The sequence below is a fragment of the Mercenaria mercenaria genome, chromosome 5, assembly GCF_021730395.1.
Source record: "Mercenaria mercenaria strain notata chromosome 5, MADL_Memer_1, whole genome shotgun sequence".
NCBI classification, from domain to species: domain Eukaryota; kingdom Metazoa; phylum Mollusca; class Bivalvia; order Venerida; family Veneridae; genus Mercenaria; species Mercenaria mercenaria.
The window spans coordinates 31806043-31823457 of NC_069365.1; the positions used below are offsets into that span (position 1 = coordinate 31806043).

Below are 17415 nucleotides of genomic sequence, written 5' to 3' on the forward strand. Positions count from 1 at the left end.
CTCAGGATTTGAAAAAACAAAACATAATAATGCAAACGCTGATAAATGTTACGTGGAACTTAGGGAAAATGGCATATATACAAAACCCTTCCAAAAATGATTTTAAAAACTTTATTGCAATGTTAACAATACCTTTTATTGTAGAAAATGAGGTCTTTTGGAATCGTTGGATCACCCAAGATGCTTTTAGGAACATCTAGAAGCGACCCAGTGAAAGGCAATGTTTTCTGACGTAAAATGTCTTTCAACAGCTTATTTCTATATTCAAACCACTTTCGATTTTGCTGAAACTTTTCATATAAAGATTTATTGGACGGCAGCGTGTTTTCTCTTTCCCTCTTCATCCGGCGTAATTGTTCCGACTTTCCTTGAATACTAAACTGGGCAGAGTTTATTACCAATAACTCGGTTTTACCTCTTGCTAAGATATACGTATCTCGCAGATTTTCACCTAGCAATAAAAAACAAAGAATACAGAATAATATATAATTTTCTGGTATATTCGTAAACAGATGTTATCTCCCTAAAAGCAATGAAGAGCGGCATCATCAAGGTTTTTACTGTACGACAATATAAGCTCTGTTATGCGAATATATATATGCATTTCAAATGAGTTGTACTTATGCCTGCATTACAAAAGTCTATGCCAACCTTAAGACCAGTTCTAACCTGTCGACCTATCTCACAAGAACATAATAAAACTTTTATGATGAATTCGGTCTTTAGTAATGAAGAGCACAATGTTGAAGACACATGGAAATAAAATTATCATTCATCTGATATATTGTAAAACAAGGTTAAAAAATTCACACACTGCTTTCATCTATTGTCATCGAACACTCGAGATATCCTTTACAATACCGTATTTGGAGCAATCACCCTAAAAATATAATTTTTAAAAATATATCGCCATTTCATGGAAAAACACTTATAATTTTACCTAATTTTTTTATCATTGTTTCCTAAAAAATACAGTAAGCTGCATGTCTGAGAAACAATCTAGACAAATACACATATGGATACATTATATTTGAATGACCACTGTAAAGGTAAAGTAGTTACGATAGTATTCAAGCTAGGCAATGTTACTAATTGTGAAAGGTTATATCGAGGTAATAACATCTACAGTTTTTGACGTAGATTTTGTAGCAGTAGCAGCAACAGCAGAATAGCAGTATTGTGTTCATATGTTATTCTTTGAGAATGAACAGTTTGAATGTATATTTTCAGTATTCATAAGCAAATAAAATTGTTTTAACAAACTCACCAACTCCGAAATAATTGCCAGGATGAAGTGATGTCACAGTCAGGAACCTAATTTCCTCGCTGTTGATTCTACGGTTTCTGCAATAAGATTTATTCAGAAAATCTGGTCTTCGCTTCGCCGCGAGCGGAAGTAGAATATTTGGTCTCTGATATGGCGACTGGTGCCGCACAAGCACAAGTCGTCTTACAATTTCACATCTGCCTTTGGTTATGAAATAAACACTGTCAGTGGCTCCATCTATATCACCAAGAATAACCTGTCAAATAGAACTGGTCTACTATAACAGATCACCATGAAGCAATAAACAAAACAACACAATCAAAACTTCATGTATAGGTGACAAACAGAATTAGGGGGTGACGGCACGTAAGCAAACCGTAACATAAACTTAAATCCATACACAACTTTTCCCGTGCATTCAGTAATTCCTTGGTGGACGAGAGATAACGCGCGCTCCGCTTCAGACTGGATTTCGATTCCCAGTGCGTATTTTTTTTACTTAAAATATTTACTCAAAATTCATCTTTTTTCAACTGCTACAAAAACAATTCATGTTAAGTAATTTGGCTCCATTTTTTTTTTGTCATTTTCAACAGAAAATAAACAAAATAAGTATGTTTAAATACATTTCGCCTTGATTTGATATGTTATGTAATATTTTTTTATGCTCTCCTAGAATTTTTAAAAAAACACGGGTTAGCTTTATAAAATTCTTGTCACTATTATACTTCTATATAAATAGCGTTGCCCGATCATAATTTCATTACTGACAAATGTGTATATGTTGCCGATTTTATACGATGGTAAGTACAAAAACGAATAAGAAGCCAGAGAAAACAAACTTACACAAAGTATTTAATTCAAAAGCGCCAAAAAGATTTTTTTTTTCGACGGATGCAAGATTCGGAGCGCCAAAAGGATCAAGTGCTACAAACTCATTCTCTGTGTCAACAAGCCAGCTATCGTAATCTCATACAATGTAATTGAGCCGCACCATGAGAAAACCAACACAGTGCATTTGCGACGAGCATGGATCCAGTCCAACCTGCGCATCCGCGCAGTCTGGTCAGGATCCATACTGTTCGTTTTCAAATCCTATTGCAATTAGAGAAACTGTTAGCGAACAGTATGGATCCTGACCAGACTGCGCGGATGCGCAGGCTGGTCTGGATCCATTCTGGTCGCAAATGCACTATGTTGGTTTTCTCATGGTGCGGCTCGTGTATATTTTGCTTTGAATACTGAGTGGTACTTATATTGTCCGAAGGTATTGACCTGACACTCATGCATATTCCGTTTATTTCCGTTATCAATCATGGAGGCAGCCATTTTGTGTGTTTATGATGTCATTTAGACACTGTTGAATTCTTTATTTAGCAAATAACCTTTTTAATAGATTAATTGTGTATGTTTTTTGAGTGTAAGATGTAAAGCATGGTAATTTCTTTCTTTATAAAAGTAGAGAAATTATTTTACAGAAATCAGTAAATACAATTCAAATATGTGTCTAGAAATTTAATAAATCCGCCATTTTGTTTATTGTTGCCATGGAAACAAAGTGGCCGTCATTTTGATTAAATATTTAAATGTTCAAAATTTCCTCATTTTTAAGTCAATTTTGAAAATTCTTTCACTTTAAATGATTATAGAAATCCTAGCAGATGAAATTAACATCAAAACAACATTGCCTTTCCCTTTAAGTAAAATATTGGAGAAGATTATTGAGTGCCAGGTCAATACTTACGGACAATACTAGATGTAGGAAAGTATAGCTCTATGTCTATATATCAACTAGAAAATTGAGAAAAGTATAATAGCCGGTGTAATGAAGTATTTCGACCCCCATAGAATAACGACCCCCGGTCATTATTCTATAGAAAATGTGACTCCTTTCCTGTAAAATATTGACTCCCCTTATAAAAAACTGTCTCCCTTTGAAAACTCTATAGAATAACGACCCCCGGTCATTATTCTATAGAAAAACTGACCCCTCCAAGTAAAATACTGACTCCTTAAAGATGACTCCCTTCGAATCTCATAGAATAACGACCCCGGTTATTATTCTATAGAAAAAGTGACTCCTTCCATGTAAAATACTCACTGCCGAAATTACTACATTCGAACTCTCATACAATATCGATTCCCGGATATTATTCTATTTGAAAAAGTTACTCTTTCCGTGTAAAACACCGGCTCCTAAAAAGACTTTCGACGATAATATCTATTAAAAAGTGATCCCCACCAAACCTAACGGACAATTTTACTAGATCTACAACTCTAATACCCTCCATTGCCAATAGTTAACATTTTGATTGTACTACTACTACTGGTGCCGCTATTGCTATTACTACATGTACTTCTTCTTCTTCTACTACTACTACTACTACTTCTTCTACTACTACTACAACTGCTACTACTGATACTACTATACCTGCTTCCACTAATACGTCTTGTACATCTACCTCTTCTTCTCCTGCTGCTGTTGTTGCTGTCACTTATTCCTCTGCTGCTGCTACTGCAACTGCAACTGCCACTACCACTGCCACTACTACTACTACTACTACTTTCTATTGTTGCCGCTACCGTACTTTACTGCCACTGCTAAGTATTGCAACTTCTATTAATACTAAGTTCTATGCTAGCAGTTTCTTGTGCAGTTTTCTTCTTAAGAATTACTTCATACCGAAGTTTGCAGGGATTATTGACACTGGTGTGTTTTGTGAACGTATTGTGAATTGTTATTTTCCTGAAAAAAATGTATACACCAAGATACAGCGTCTAGAAATAGAATCCCTTTTCCCGTTGCGGAATGCTCTGATTCTGTGTCAAGTGATGGTATCTGGGGCTAATGGTCAAACGGAAGGACGGACGGATGGACGGACAAGGGCAAATCTATATGCCCCCCTCCCACGAGTGGGGGCATAAAATGCAGCAATTAGGCCTTAGATACATGAGTTATCACTAAATTTGACCAAATGACCGGGGGTCGTTTTTTTATGGGAGTCAATATTCTTCGTGAGGTTCAGTTTACTTCACGTGAGGGAGTCATAGTACTATGATCTGGAGGTCATAATACTATGACCGGGAGTCACTTTTTCTATAGAATAATGACCGGGGGGTCATTTTTCTATGGGGGTCGAAATACTTCATTACACCGGCAGCACTGGCACCAGATCAGAAAGGAAATAAAGTACATGTTATTTATACCTTACCCCTAGGTATACTATAAGAACCATGGTCATGAACTGGAAAATACCGGTATACTTACACATTTCAATTGCACATTTCTCACCCAAAACGCGCATTTCAGCAAATGGGTACTATGCATACAGAACAAGTGTTAATTTATTCTCCGTCGTGCACCAGTCACATTGTCTTAATATTCGATATCGCAATGCCACTCCGCATATTTTATATTTTAGGATTTTGTCAAGGTTACAGAAAAACTTGGATGAACTACCCTAAATAGTAGGGTGACTTTCTGGCTTTAAAAAGTATGAACCTGGACCCCCCTGTACAACAATATAAGTTATATACCAAAATGTTCGTAGAAGTCTGAAGTTTATGAAACTACCGGCATAAATCGGCATAAATGGTGGCGTTTTGAGAAATCCAAGATGGCGTCCAAGATGGCCGCCAAAAATCAAAAATATCATTTTTTTCAGATTTGTGGACCCAAGTGTTGCACTTAATGGTTTTAATTATGTTTTATATCTTTATATGCACGGATACACATTGGAAATACATTATTTAGTTGTTTTTTATATATATTTCTGTAAATTTTGCAAAAAAGTAGAAAATTGTTCCCTCTGAATTGGTTAAATTTAGGGTATTGGGTGTTATTTTTAACAGCAGGTAAAAGGATATGACAAAATGTACATATATTTATGCTCAGATATGAAATGTAACATTCAGATAATGAAAATATATACACAGAGTTAGAAAAAATAGATTTTGTTTTAATTCATAAGCTTTTATAAGTGGGTGGGGTAATTTGACATGAATTTTAGAAATAAATGTAAATGGTTAGTATGACTAGAAACTGACATTCCCTATCAACTCCAAGAACTGTTTGTATATATAATGTTGAAAACATGTTATATTTGAGCAAGAAGAATGTGTAAGCTGATATGTAGAATCCAATGTGGCTTTCAAAATGGCCACATCTTTCACTGAAAATAGCCAGACTTAAGAGCACTGAGCATATTATGTATTATCTTTTCTGACTTAAGTCACCTTTTCTGAACCTACACATGTTTTTTATTGTAATAAACACATTAAGCATTTAATAAGAGCTTACATCAGTTTTACTTCAAATATTTACCTACCAGTTTTTATGGAACAAACTAGGCTGTGCCTTGTTTGATCAAGAGTAACTCATTTGGTTGTCGTCCTATAAAATAACACGAAGAATAACTGATCATTGGGAATGGAAGAAACTGGTAAGTAGGATTGATCTTATATGTCCATATCTGTTTCATTTACTATCATTTTAACACTTATTTTGTTGCTGCAGCAAATTTTGTTGGTTACCAATAGTATTTTGGGGTAGGACCAAATTGTTGAGGTACAAATAGCCATATCACTGGTAAATGTTTAGAAGCGGGAACATTCAAATGAATAAATGTAAACAATGTAGAAATACATAAAATTACATACTAATAAAGCCTAAAAAGGGTAAATCTAGAAGAAAATATTTTACAACTATTGTTCCTGATAGATTTTACAATGATACACAATGTCAGTGTAATAAAATATTGAAACCCAGAATGCAAACAGTGCATGACCTTGTCAAATTTCTAAATAAACAAGAATCAATTAAATCATGGGATTAAAACGAGTAGACAAGTCCAAAATACTTCCATGAATTATTTGTACAACTGAATAATTTGTTCAGGACAATGATTTTGTTAATTCAAAGGCTGTCAGTATAAATGGAGAGGAAATGTATTTAAGACTGTTGGCCATCAGTGCCCCCAAGAAAGTACCACTTGAACGAGTCCTTTCATTTGAAAATGCTCCTGTACCTCTTAGTTTGTTTTCTGATGACGGAGACATGATGTCAACGAAGAAGTCTGATTTTGGTGAGAAGGTAGAGAAACTTGCTGGTTCTGATTTCATTGTCTCGAGTGTTTCTGAGTCTGACTGTATTGTTTTTGATGCTATGGCTATTGTTCAAATGCTACAACCTTCTAAAGATCAAAAACAGACATACATTCAGATGGCCTCTGGGTTTTGGTGCTATATCCTTAAAAGCAGTTTGCATTGTAAACAGATTCATGTTGTCTTTGACCGATATTTGACAGATAGCTTGAAGTCCAAGACACGCAGGAAACGTGGTTAACACTAGTACCACTGCGCCAGTTGCTATGCTGATGAACATGTTGATTCCTGACTGGAAGGAAGTCTCGACTTGGAGCAAAAGCAAGAATGAGTTAATAAAGATGTATGCAAGATATCTGACAGAAAATTGTCATAATCTGCATGAGACAGATAAAGTTATTTTTGTTTCAGGTGGTATGGATAAAAAACTCCTACGAGTCTGTTGTAGTGCTGTTTCTTTTGTTTATCAAATGGAATCAAGTCAGGAAGAAGCTGATGGTAGGATGATATTACACCTGGCATATACATCCAGTCTTGGCACCAGGAAGGCCGTTGTTAGAGGTGTTGCACATTTTATTATCTCTCATGAACAGACTCAATCAAACCGACTCTGCTATTATTATTCTTGGTTGCATTCTTTGCTTCCAAAGGATCTTTTTACAGATTTTATTAGTCCAGAAACAGACGTTTTGGTTCTGTTAATTCTTCACACCAGTACACAATCTTTCTCAAAACTGGTCGAAGATCTACACATACTGACCTTACCAGATATATACCAATCCATGTAGTGGTTGCGAAGTTGTCGCCAGCCCAACAGGATATCTTGTTACCTGTATACTGTGTTATAGGATGTGGCACTTGTTTCTCAATGTATGGTGTGGGTAAAAAGAAGGCATTCTAGGTACTGCTGAAATATGAAGAACAACTTCATGATCTCTCCAGTCATGGTAGTGCACCATATTTGTCTTTCAAGTCTAAGTCTGCTGCCACTGCTTTTGTGTGGTACCTCTGGGTCCTTAAATTGTCTTTTTTATAATTCCTTGCGTTCAAGTATCGTTCTCGAAAAGAAGCGGGTGAAACCAAGAAAGCTACCACCAACTGACGACAGCTTTATGTTGCATTTACTCCGCTGTACGTATCAGATACTAATTTGGAGAAATGCAGCAAATAAAGATTTTAGTTTGCTTATCCAAGTCGATTTTGGTTTCATGGTTGATCCAGATACTGGTCTATAGAGTCCACACATGATGTCTCAGCCTGCAGCAGCACCCGAACTCCTAAGTGACCTAATGTGTCTCTGTAAAGATTTTTGCTATGGTAACTGCATTTGCACAAGAAATGAGCAGCTATGTACACATGCCTGTGAATATAAAGGCTGCATTGACAACACAGATACATGCCAAAACGTGTTTACAATATTAGCTTTTGGTGCAACTAATGACTATTAGACTTATAAAATAAAACTGTCCCTTGCAGTCTTATCCTACTGTTTACAGTTAAAGCAAACTTTAAGTTTGCCATTTATCTAACTTTGTGTTATTCAGTTACACTACATTACATGTAGTCAGTAATACATTTCTACAGAACTGAAGTATATCCAAAATTCGAAGAATTTATTTTATTTTAAGCAAATACAGATTTGTCGCGATTGTTTTGGATTAAAGAAAGCTTACATATATTTTATAACATTAGAAATACCACAAGGGGCGTGTATCAATAAATCGATACACCAGTACCGTACTGTAAAGTTACAAGAGGGCCATGATGGCCCTTTATCGTTCACCAGAGTTGATCTGGCCTACTGACCTAGTTTTTGACCCCAAATGACCCAGTTTCGGATTTAATCTAAAGATCATCAAGACAAACATTCTGACTAAGTTTCATATAGATTGAGTCAAAACAGTTGCTTTTAGAGTGTTCGCAAACTTTTCCTTTGATTTGACCATGTGACCTAGTTTTTGACCCCAAATGACCCAAATTAAAACTAGACCTAGAAATCATCAAGACAAACATTCTGACCAAGTTTCATAAAGATTAAGTTACAACTGTGGTCTATAGAATGTTCACAAACTTTTCCTTTAATCTGGCCTACTGACCTAGGTTTTGACCCCACATGACCCAGATTCGAACTTGACCTAGAAATTATCAAGACAAACATTCTGATCAAGTTTCACAAGCTGGGTCGGACTCAGTATGACCCAGATTCGAACGTGACCTAGACCATCAAGACCAATTTTCATAAAGATTAGGTCACAACTTTGGCCTCTAGAGTGTTCACAAGCTTTTCCTTTGATCTGGCCTAGTGACCTAGTTTTTAACCCCACATAACCCAGTTTCAGATTTTACCTAAAAATCACCAAGACAAACATTCTGACCAAGTTTCATAAAGATTGAATCAAAATTGTGACCTCTAAAGTGTTCACAAGCTTTTCCTTTGATTTGACCAGGTGACCTAGTTTTGACCCCACATAACCCTGATTCGAATTTGACATAGAAATCATCAAGACAAACATTCTGACTAAGTTTCATAAAGACTGAATTACAACTGTGGCCTCCAGAGTGTTCCCAAGCTGTTCCTTTGATCCTGCCTACTGACCTAGTTTTTGACTCCACATGACCTAGATTCGAACTTGACCTAGAAATTATCAAGGCAAACATTCTGATCAAGTTTCATAAATATTGGGTCACAACTGTGGCCTCCAGACAATAAGTGTTCACAAGCTTTTCCTTTGATCTGGCCTACTGACCTAGTTTAGACCCCACATGACCCAGTTTCGAACATGACTTAGAAATCATCAAGACTAACATTCTGACCAAGTTTCATAAAGATTGGGTCACAAATGTGGCCTCTAGAGTGTTCACAAGGCAAATGTTTACGGACGACGCAAGACGGATGCCGACGGACGCCGCTCACAATAGCTGACCTTGAGCACTTTGTGTTCTGGTGAGCTAAAAACGCATGTCAGAGTACCCCATTCGTTTATAAAAGCTTTTAAAAGTATATTTAATATCTGTTTTCTATCCAAAATGAATAAATATGAATAAATTCTGTTTAATACAATATGTTCTGTTACTTTTATGTCATTAATTAATGTAATAAAATACGTCCAATTGCCACTCATATGAATGAAATTTAGCCTTATATTGGACCATTTTCAGTGTAAGTGGCAGCCATTTTGGAAGCTATCTTTGATTTTCGCTTTCAGATAGTACATTCTTTTAGCCTAAATGTAGCATGTACTATGCACACAGAGCAATCAAAGCTAAAGATAGTTTAAAAATATAAAATGTAACGGTGTACGCATTTATATCTAAAACGCGTGCAAAATTACTCCACCCACTTATGGATTCAAGTATTTAACCTCATTTTTTATGTCATGTAATTATTTTTATTACCTGAAGGTTACAGTTGATTTCCATGCACAAATCTATTCAAATTTAGTAAAAAGACATTTCGTTAAAAACGCCACCCCATACCCTAAATTTAATCATTTTATGGGAACATTTTGTCTATTTCTTGGCAATATTAATGGAAAATTCACGAAATTTACAAATAAATGGTCATATCAATGTGTATTCTTGCATATTTAAGACATAAAAATTAATTAAAATTCTTATGTGCAATATAGGGGTCCACAAAATTGCAAAAAATGATATTTTTAATTTTCGGCGGCCATCTTGGACGCCATCTTGGATTTCTCAGAATGCCACCACTTATGCCAATTTATGCCGGTAGTTTCTGAAACTTCAGTCTATTACGAACATTTTGGTATATAACACATCTTGTTGTACGGGGGGTGTCCAGGTAACTTTAAAAATAGGGCCCTTTTGACTCGATTGTCACCCTACCAAAAGTAGTTCAGGCTTAGATAACAAAATTATTCTGATTATCTGATATGGAAATGTATGTCAATTGTCGTTTAACTACTCGTGTATATGCAACATAAATGTGCAATTTGAATTAAATAAGCAATACAAATGTGTACCACTGTATGATTTCATGTTCAAAATCATTTCTAAGATGACTTTCATTCATAATTTCGAGTTTTACCATATAACTGAATATTTTACTTTCTGTATTTGTGTGTTTACCTTTCGCCTAACATGTGCACACGGCCGTGTCGTCTAGGGAAGTTCATTCAAGTTGATTCTGTAACGTTGATGAAAGTATGAAATACGCAGAGGGTCTCTGTGATATGAAACATTGAGACAGTGCGACTAGTGCATGATGAAAGATAAATTACCACTTGTTCAATATGCATAGTATGCACGTTTTAGGTGAGAAATAAGCGATCGAAATGGATAAGTACATTTTTCCGTCCATGACCATGGTTCTTATAGTATATCTATGAGTAGGGTATGGTATGCATAGTGGCATTTTCTGGTCTGGCGCCTATGGCCGGCAGTGTACTCTCTATATATCTTACAGGTAGAGCGGACGAGAGCGTACTTAATGGTGTACCATTTGGGTCGAAATTCTGCTTTGCGTAAGCGCATAGTTTAAAATATACGTGCATGTTTAGAAAATACGTGCACGCATAAATTTATACGTCCACGTGTATATTTTATACAGTTGAACGCGTAAATATGTAGGTGCACGTTTATATGGACGTTCGCGTGTATCTATACGTGCACTTTTAAAAATGGACGTGTATATTTTCGCGTGGTATATTTGTATACGTGCAAGGTGCGCGCACGAAAAGCAGACTTTCGACCCAGTTGGTACACCATATATCGGTCCAACACGTTCAACATCTCTTATGAACGTCCTTGGCAAAAACAAAGGTTTTACACAAGAATATATTTTAAAATAACTCCTGCACAGTATATGTTTTTCATTTCATTAAATTTTGATTCTTCAGATCTACAGGATATACTTAAGCTTTCGGCCAATGAAAACGTAGAGTCGTGTTCTCGATTTTTGATGGATTCTAGTATACTTTCATAATGGTGTTTATGATATCTCCACGTTAAGATTTTAAAGAAATTTCTAAAAGCAACAAAATTACAATTTTTTCTATTACACAGTCAAAGACGAGATTTTTAGTTTTGACACATGTTCTCATGATTAGAAGGGAAACTTGTCGATTCTTGCATTAAGCTTAATCATCTCTTATTCGATTGGTGATTTAGACAATCATTATCATGAAAGTTATAATCGCACGTTTTTGTCTTCAAGTTTGTTGCTAAAATTGTGTTCAGTTTTATAAGATACATATTAATATTTGTTAATTAAGAAGTTTTACACTATGGTCACGGCGGTGAAATGGTTAATTATTAGGTATGAGTTAACCAAAGCGGGTGAGCTATACATAGCAGTTGACCGATTTTATTACTGTTTTCCAAAGATGATTCAAAGAAAGACACTGACATAATTTTAAGTGAGAAATCCAAGTTTACTTAAGATCTGTTATCCTGAAAAATTAAAAATAGGCATATCCTTAGGACGGCCAGCACATATTTATGCAATTTCGCCAGGCATATGTATTTTTGACAACACAGAAAATGACGTCACTCGACCTTCAGCTATTTCCGGAAGTAAATAAAATGAAAGTAGAAATGCTAAACTTGAAAACGAAAGCCGCATTTTGATTCATAGATAGTCACGGGTCACGTGCAGGGGTCACCCCGTCTAAATGTATGCGCGTGGACGGAAGCGTGAAAGGGCCATCAGACGCTAATACGTTTTAGTACGTTAAGGCTGCGGAAAGGATATCAAACATGCACTTTTGTTTTACATATGCTCTATAATTCCTGAGTGTGCCTTTAAACGTTATTTTGGTAATAGTTAGGTAAACGATTCTCTAATAATTTGAATTAATTGGTTATAATACATTTGGAAAGGTAAATGGACATTTGCAATTGAATTTTTTGTGCTTGTATTTCTCAATGATATAATTTTTGCACATATCATTAACGCTTCTTTCAGAGCTACTAAAGCTATGTTAGTGCATATGATTTTTTCTCTAAATATATATATTATATATGTAATATATCATTTATATATTTTATATTTGATATATCATACACAACGAATAGAGAAGTTCCCTGACGCGATTTTTAAAAGACTCTCATTCCCAGTCTTTTTATCATTTTGTTCTGATTACAATGATAGTACGGTCTTACACTGATATCACTACGCAACAAGAGATGTTTATAAAACACGTATGAAATCAATGACGGCCTGTTCCATTTTCAGTCCGAGATCACTATGGATTTCGCCTTTAATCTATTGACTCAACAAATCAAGGGTCATTTGCTGACCACAAAAAAAACATCCTACGAAGTTTGTAGGTTGTAGGCAACAGCTGTCTTAAATTATTGAGCGGAAACCGTTTACTGTCTGACTGTCATTGTGACCTTGACCTTTGACCTACTGGCACTAAAAACAATAGAAGTCATCTTCTGACCAAAGGCGATCTTGAAGTTTGAAGGCAGTAGAGCAAAGGGCTCGTAGGCATCGGAACGAAAACAATTTTTAATATCGACTGTGCCCTCAACCTTTGACCTACTGATCCTCAACATTATAGGGGTCGTCTATGTCCCACAGGCAATCAACCTATGACGTCGACAACTGCATCTAAAACGTTCTTCACTCGCTGAGCGGAAACCATGTTCAATCGCGAGGTCATTTTGACCTACACCTTTGACGTACTGACCACAAAAACAACTTAAATCACCTCCTAATCTAAGGCAATTATATTTTTAAGTTTGACGACAGTAGGTAAACTTTACTTTGAGCTGAAGTCAGTCTCGAGGATACTGTGACCTTTTTGACTTTACTCAAACGTATGACAGAAAAGGGAAAAAACATCAACTATTATATACTATTATATGCCTTTTTCTCGTCGTTTCCTCTACCACCAACCACTCCATTACTGGACGGATAATTAAACGACATGGAAATCCAAATACCACGTGTCGCCGTTTTGTCTAAGGAGACAACAATATAGTATTATTCACAAAATATGTGATGCTTACGTTATTGTCCATGTATTCCTTTAGTTCTGATGAATCAGCACAAAACTGCAGCTGTTTGTCCGTCCATACGTTGAAGTGCTCACTCGTACGCAGAAAGTTATATCTCTTATCGCATTCTCTTTCCCATCTTGACCTTAGTGCATGGTTAAATTCATCTTTACTCAAACTGAGGAACTCGGATGAACCTGAGCAGTGATAGTACACATGTTTAAGAAAGTTGAATGTTATACAATCTACACTTGTTACTCCATATTTCAAATAGTGTTATTTGAATCTACAACATTACAACAAAGATTTTTAATCATAAAAAACTTATCAAAAATCCCTTTTAAGATCTAGTCAAGTTCATATTTTAATCGTTATAGGATAAGAGAGAGAGAGAGAGAGAGTGTGTGTGTGTGTGTGTTCGCGTGCGTGTTCGTGTGTTTGGGATGTGTGTGTTCGGATGCAACGTATTTTTCAACAATTTTTCAGTCATGTAAATTATGGTTTCTACTTGTAGAAGTGAGGACAGCGCCCAACTTGGTCTGTGGTCAGACCCTATGTTTTGTTCACAGGAGATTCAAATTTTGTATAATTACGCCCCTTTCCTTCTAAAAATACATAGTTAAAATAAATAATTAGAGCCAGGAAAGATGGGCCAGAATATATATGCAATGATTCTAAAAAATAAGATAATAAAGACTATGTAATCGGTAGCCAGACTGTGCCCAACTCACTGACATATTACGCCGTTACTAATTTACCATGGGATAGCGCAATCATTTAGCCCTAACATTAGAACTGGGTAATAACTTCCTAGATTGATTGAAAAGTTCCGATGGACTATTTGTATGAGAAAAAAAACATGCAAATGTTAGTTCTTCATCGAGGGATGAAATATTCTGTGTTCGGTTTGATTAGAACAAGAAAGGGATAAACGCAGAAAACAAAACATTTTTAGATATCTAGCCGTTAGCCGGTGACACAGACGAAACAAGATGTGTGTAACATAACTGACCTCTGCAGATCGCAGTGAACTCTCGTCTGACGTTGCGGATCAGTGCAAGTTCTCCAAATGTTGCACCAGTTTGAACAGTTTTTAGATGGTAGGAAATTTGCTCCCCTGAAATATTGCAGTTACTACATCTATAAGAAGACGGCACTATTTTTTCTTTTCTCTCAAAAAAGCTATATACAGCAGATATTGCAATAAAGAATTGTCTTTTTTTCACTCGTGTTGCAGATTTTAAGATAGCTAAATATTACTTGAGATATTATGGTCACAAAATTCATTTCTAATTACCACTTCCGGTCGTATCTTGCGATAAAATACGACGTATTGCCGTTAAAATGCCAAAACTGTATCCTAGTCTGTGTTCAGACCATATGTTTAGTACAAAGGAGATAACTCCTGAGGCTATTTAAATTTTATATATAACTATGTCCCTGTTCTTCTCAAAACAAAGAGCTAAGAAAAATAGCCAGAAAAAAAGAGAAATGATCTTAAAAAGTAAAAAAAAAAAAGAAGAATATTTAGTCGGTAGCCAGACTACCTGTATCCATGTAGTCTGTTCGTTTCAGATCAACCTCACCGGAAATGACGAAATACATTCTGTATCCCGGGTCACCTTGCTTGACAATGACACGGCCTTCTTTAAATGCATCATACCACAGTAAATGAGCCAGGGCCTGCTTAACGGCCTTTGAATACTTCATGAACATTGGTAATCGAATTAATATTTCCTGAGAAATTTGAAAAGAAAAGAAGTATTAAACAAATGTTTGAAGATATCATTCTAATACAATTATATACATGTTTTTTGGAAGGGACGGAATCAGTACAACAAACTTTTATTGCGCATCAGTTTCACATCGCATTAAAGTTAGAGAGATTACTTTCATAAACCCAAATTAAATTTCATTCGTTTGAGAAACGAGATTAATGAAGGCTACAAAATAACAACACTACAAAATGTTAACAGTACTCGACCATTTTGAATTATTTTGGTTATTAAACAACAGTCAGAAGTATGATATAAATGAGGCTGAAACTCTCGAGAACACTTGTCAATTGTTTCCTTCTGATTTTTGTAAAAAAAATCAGTACTAATTAGAATTCATAACATTAGTTAGGATGACATTAGATAACCGAAAAACATTTTTAACTGCTTCACTGGCTCACGGATGGGTATGTACAAACCTAATTTCCCGGGACAGAAGTGGTGTGGATTAAATTTCGTCCTATAACTGGATTCCGCATTCAAAATACGAGAAAATACTTGAACAGACTGAAGTGCTTGAGAGAGTATGCATACCAAAACCAATGGTTGCTAAATATGAAGTTGCAATTTATCTGGGAGAAAATTAAAACATTTACCTGCCTCTGTGAGTACCAGCGTGACGATACTTTCTGAAAATACTAGATACTATTTATATTTATGAATAACTGAAATAGTGGATAACTTTGTCTAGCCTTCTCACGATCCCAATTTCATAGAAATCTTACTTCCTACTGGCTTTCTTCTCACTGTATTCTCACTATCTCGCAATTCATAAAGATTTTTCTTCCTACTAGCATAGCATCCTCACAATCGCGCAATTCATAAACATTTCACTCCCAACTGGACTTTTTTCATAGCATTCTCACAATCGCACAACTCAAAGACATTTTTCTCCTTAATAAATATTTTTCATGGCATTTTCACAATTGCACCATTCACTTAAATCTTTTTCCGTACTGGACATTTTATGGTATTGTTATAATCACACAATTCATAGTAATCTTTCTCCCTACTGGACATGTTTCGTGGTATTCACAATTGCACAATTCATAGAAATATTTTCCTTACCGGACATTTTTCATGGCATTCTAACAATCGTACAAATCATAGTAATATTTCTCCTAACTGGACATTTTTCATGGCATTCTCGCAACTGCACAATTCGTAGAAATCTTTTTCCTTAATAAACATTTTATAGCATTCTCACAATCACCACACAACTTATAGTAATCTTTCTCCCTGCTTTACATATTTCGAACCATTCTCATACGGTCGCAGAAATATTTTCATCTAATGGACAATTCTGTTCTCAGATAATTTTTTTCTTTCTCACAAGTGTGCAATATTTTTATGACATTTCCAAAGCCGCATGATACTTCATATTAAGCTTTCTTCCAACTGTTCCATTTAGATGTGTTTTATAAAATATGGCCATTTTTGCACTATAATCTTCTCGCGCTTATCTCCCTTGCACAGCCTGTTTACCGTTCTCACAAACGGCACTATTAGAACCTTCTTACACTCGAAAAGAAATTTCCACAAAGAGCTACCTCACCGCCTAGCATTTCCGCTTACAATTTCCTCATCGTTAAGAACTTCTTGCACAATATCTTCGTTATAAAGCATTTCTGACACCGCTTTCTCACTATTAATCGTATGTTTTTCATAGCTTCCTCGCCGTCAAGTTTTTATAGCATACTCACCGTCACACATTTCTTACACCGTTTTCTCGCCGTCAAACATTTTTACAAACCTTCTTTACCGCAAAGCATTTCTCAGTCAAGCATATTTTTTTTTATATTGCTTACTCGCCATCAAACATTTTACACAGATTTATCACCGTGAAACATTTTCCATATAACGCACTTACTACTCAGCATTTCTCATTTAAGCTTCCTCAACGTCACAATTTCTCTTACAACTTTCTCATTGTCACACAGCTTTCTCGTGGTCAAGCATTTCTATACACCGTTTTTTCAGACAATCGTTCTTTTTCACAGCTTCCTCACCGTCAAGCATTTCTTAAACCACCTTTTCACAATCAAGCCTTTCTTCACATCTTCCTCACCGTCATGCATTTCTTACAAAGCTTCCTCACCGTCAAGCATTTCTCATACCGCTTTCTCACTTTCATATATACGTTGTATTTCTTACATGCAAAGTCTTATATAGCTTTCTCACAGTAATACATATTTTACAAAGCTTCTTCACAGTCAAGCACTTCTCACAATTCTTTCTCACAGTCAAGAATGCGTCTCTCACATAGCTTTCTTATCGTCAAGTATATATTTGTTACATAAC

At 35.6% G+C, this 17415-nt stretch overlaps 1 protein-coding gene across 1 annotated transcript in view; it reads right to left on the reverse strand.

Annotated features, from left to right (window-relative positions):
• Positions 1-97: 97 nt before the first annotated feature.
• The window catches only part of LOC123556863 (uncharacterized), a 30942-nt gene continuing 13624 nt past the window's right edge, over positions 98-17415 (reverse strand). Inside the window, exons 9-13 of the mRNA XM_053544511.1 lie at positions 14887-15076; positions 14352-14456; positions 13352-13536; positions 1268-1523; positions 98-451 (exon numbers count right to left, since the gene is read on the reverse strand). Coding sequence (XP_053400486.1) covers positions 123-451; positions 1268-1523; positions 13352-13536; positions 14352-14456; positions 14887-15076 — 1065 coding nt within the window. The 3' untranslated portion in view covers positions 98-122. The remainder of the gene's footprint in view (positions 452-1267; positions 1524-13351; positions 13537-14351; positions 14457-14886; positions 15077-17415) is intronic.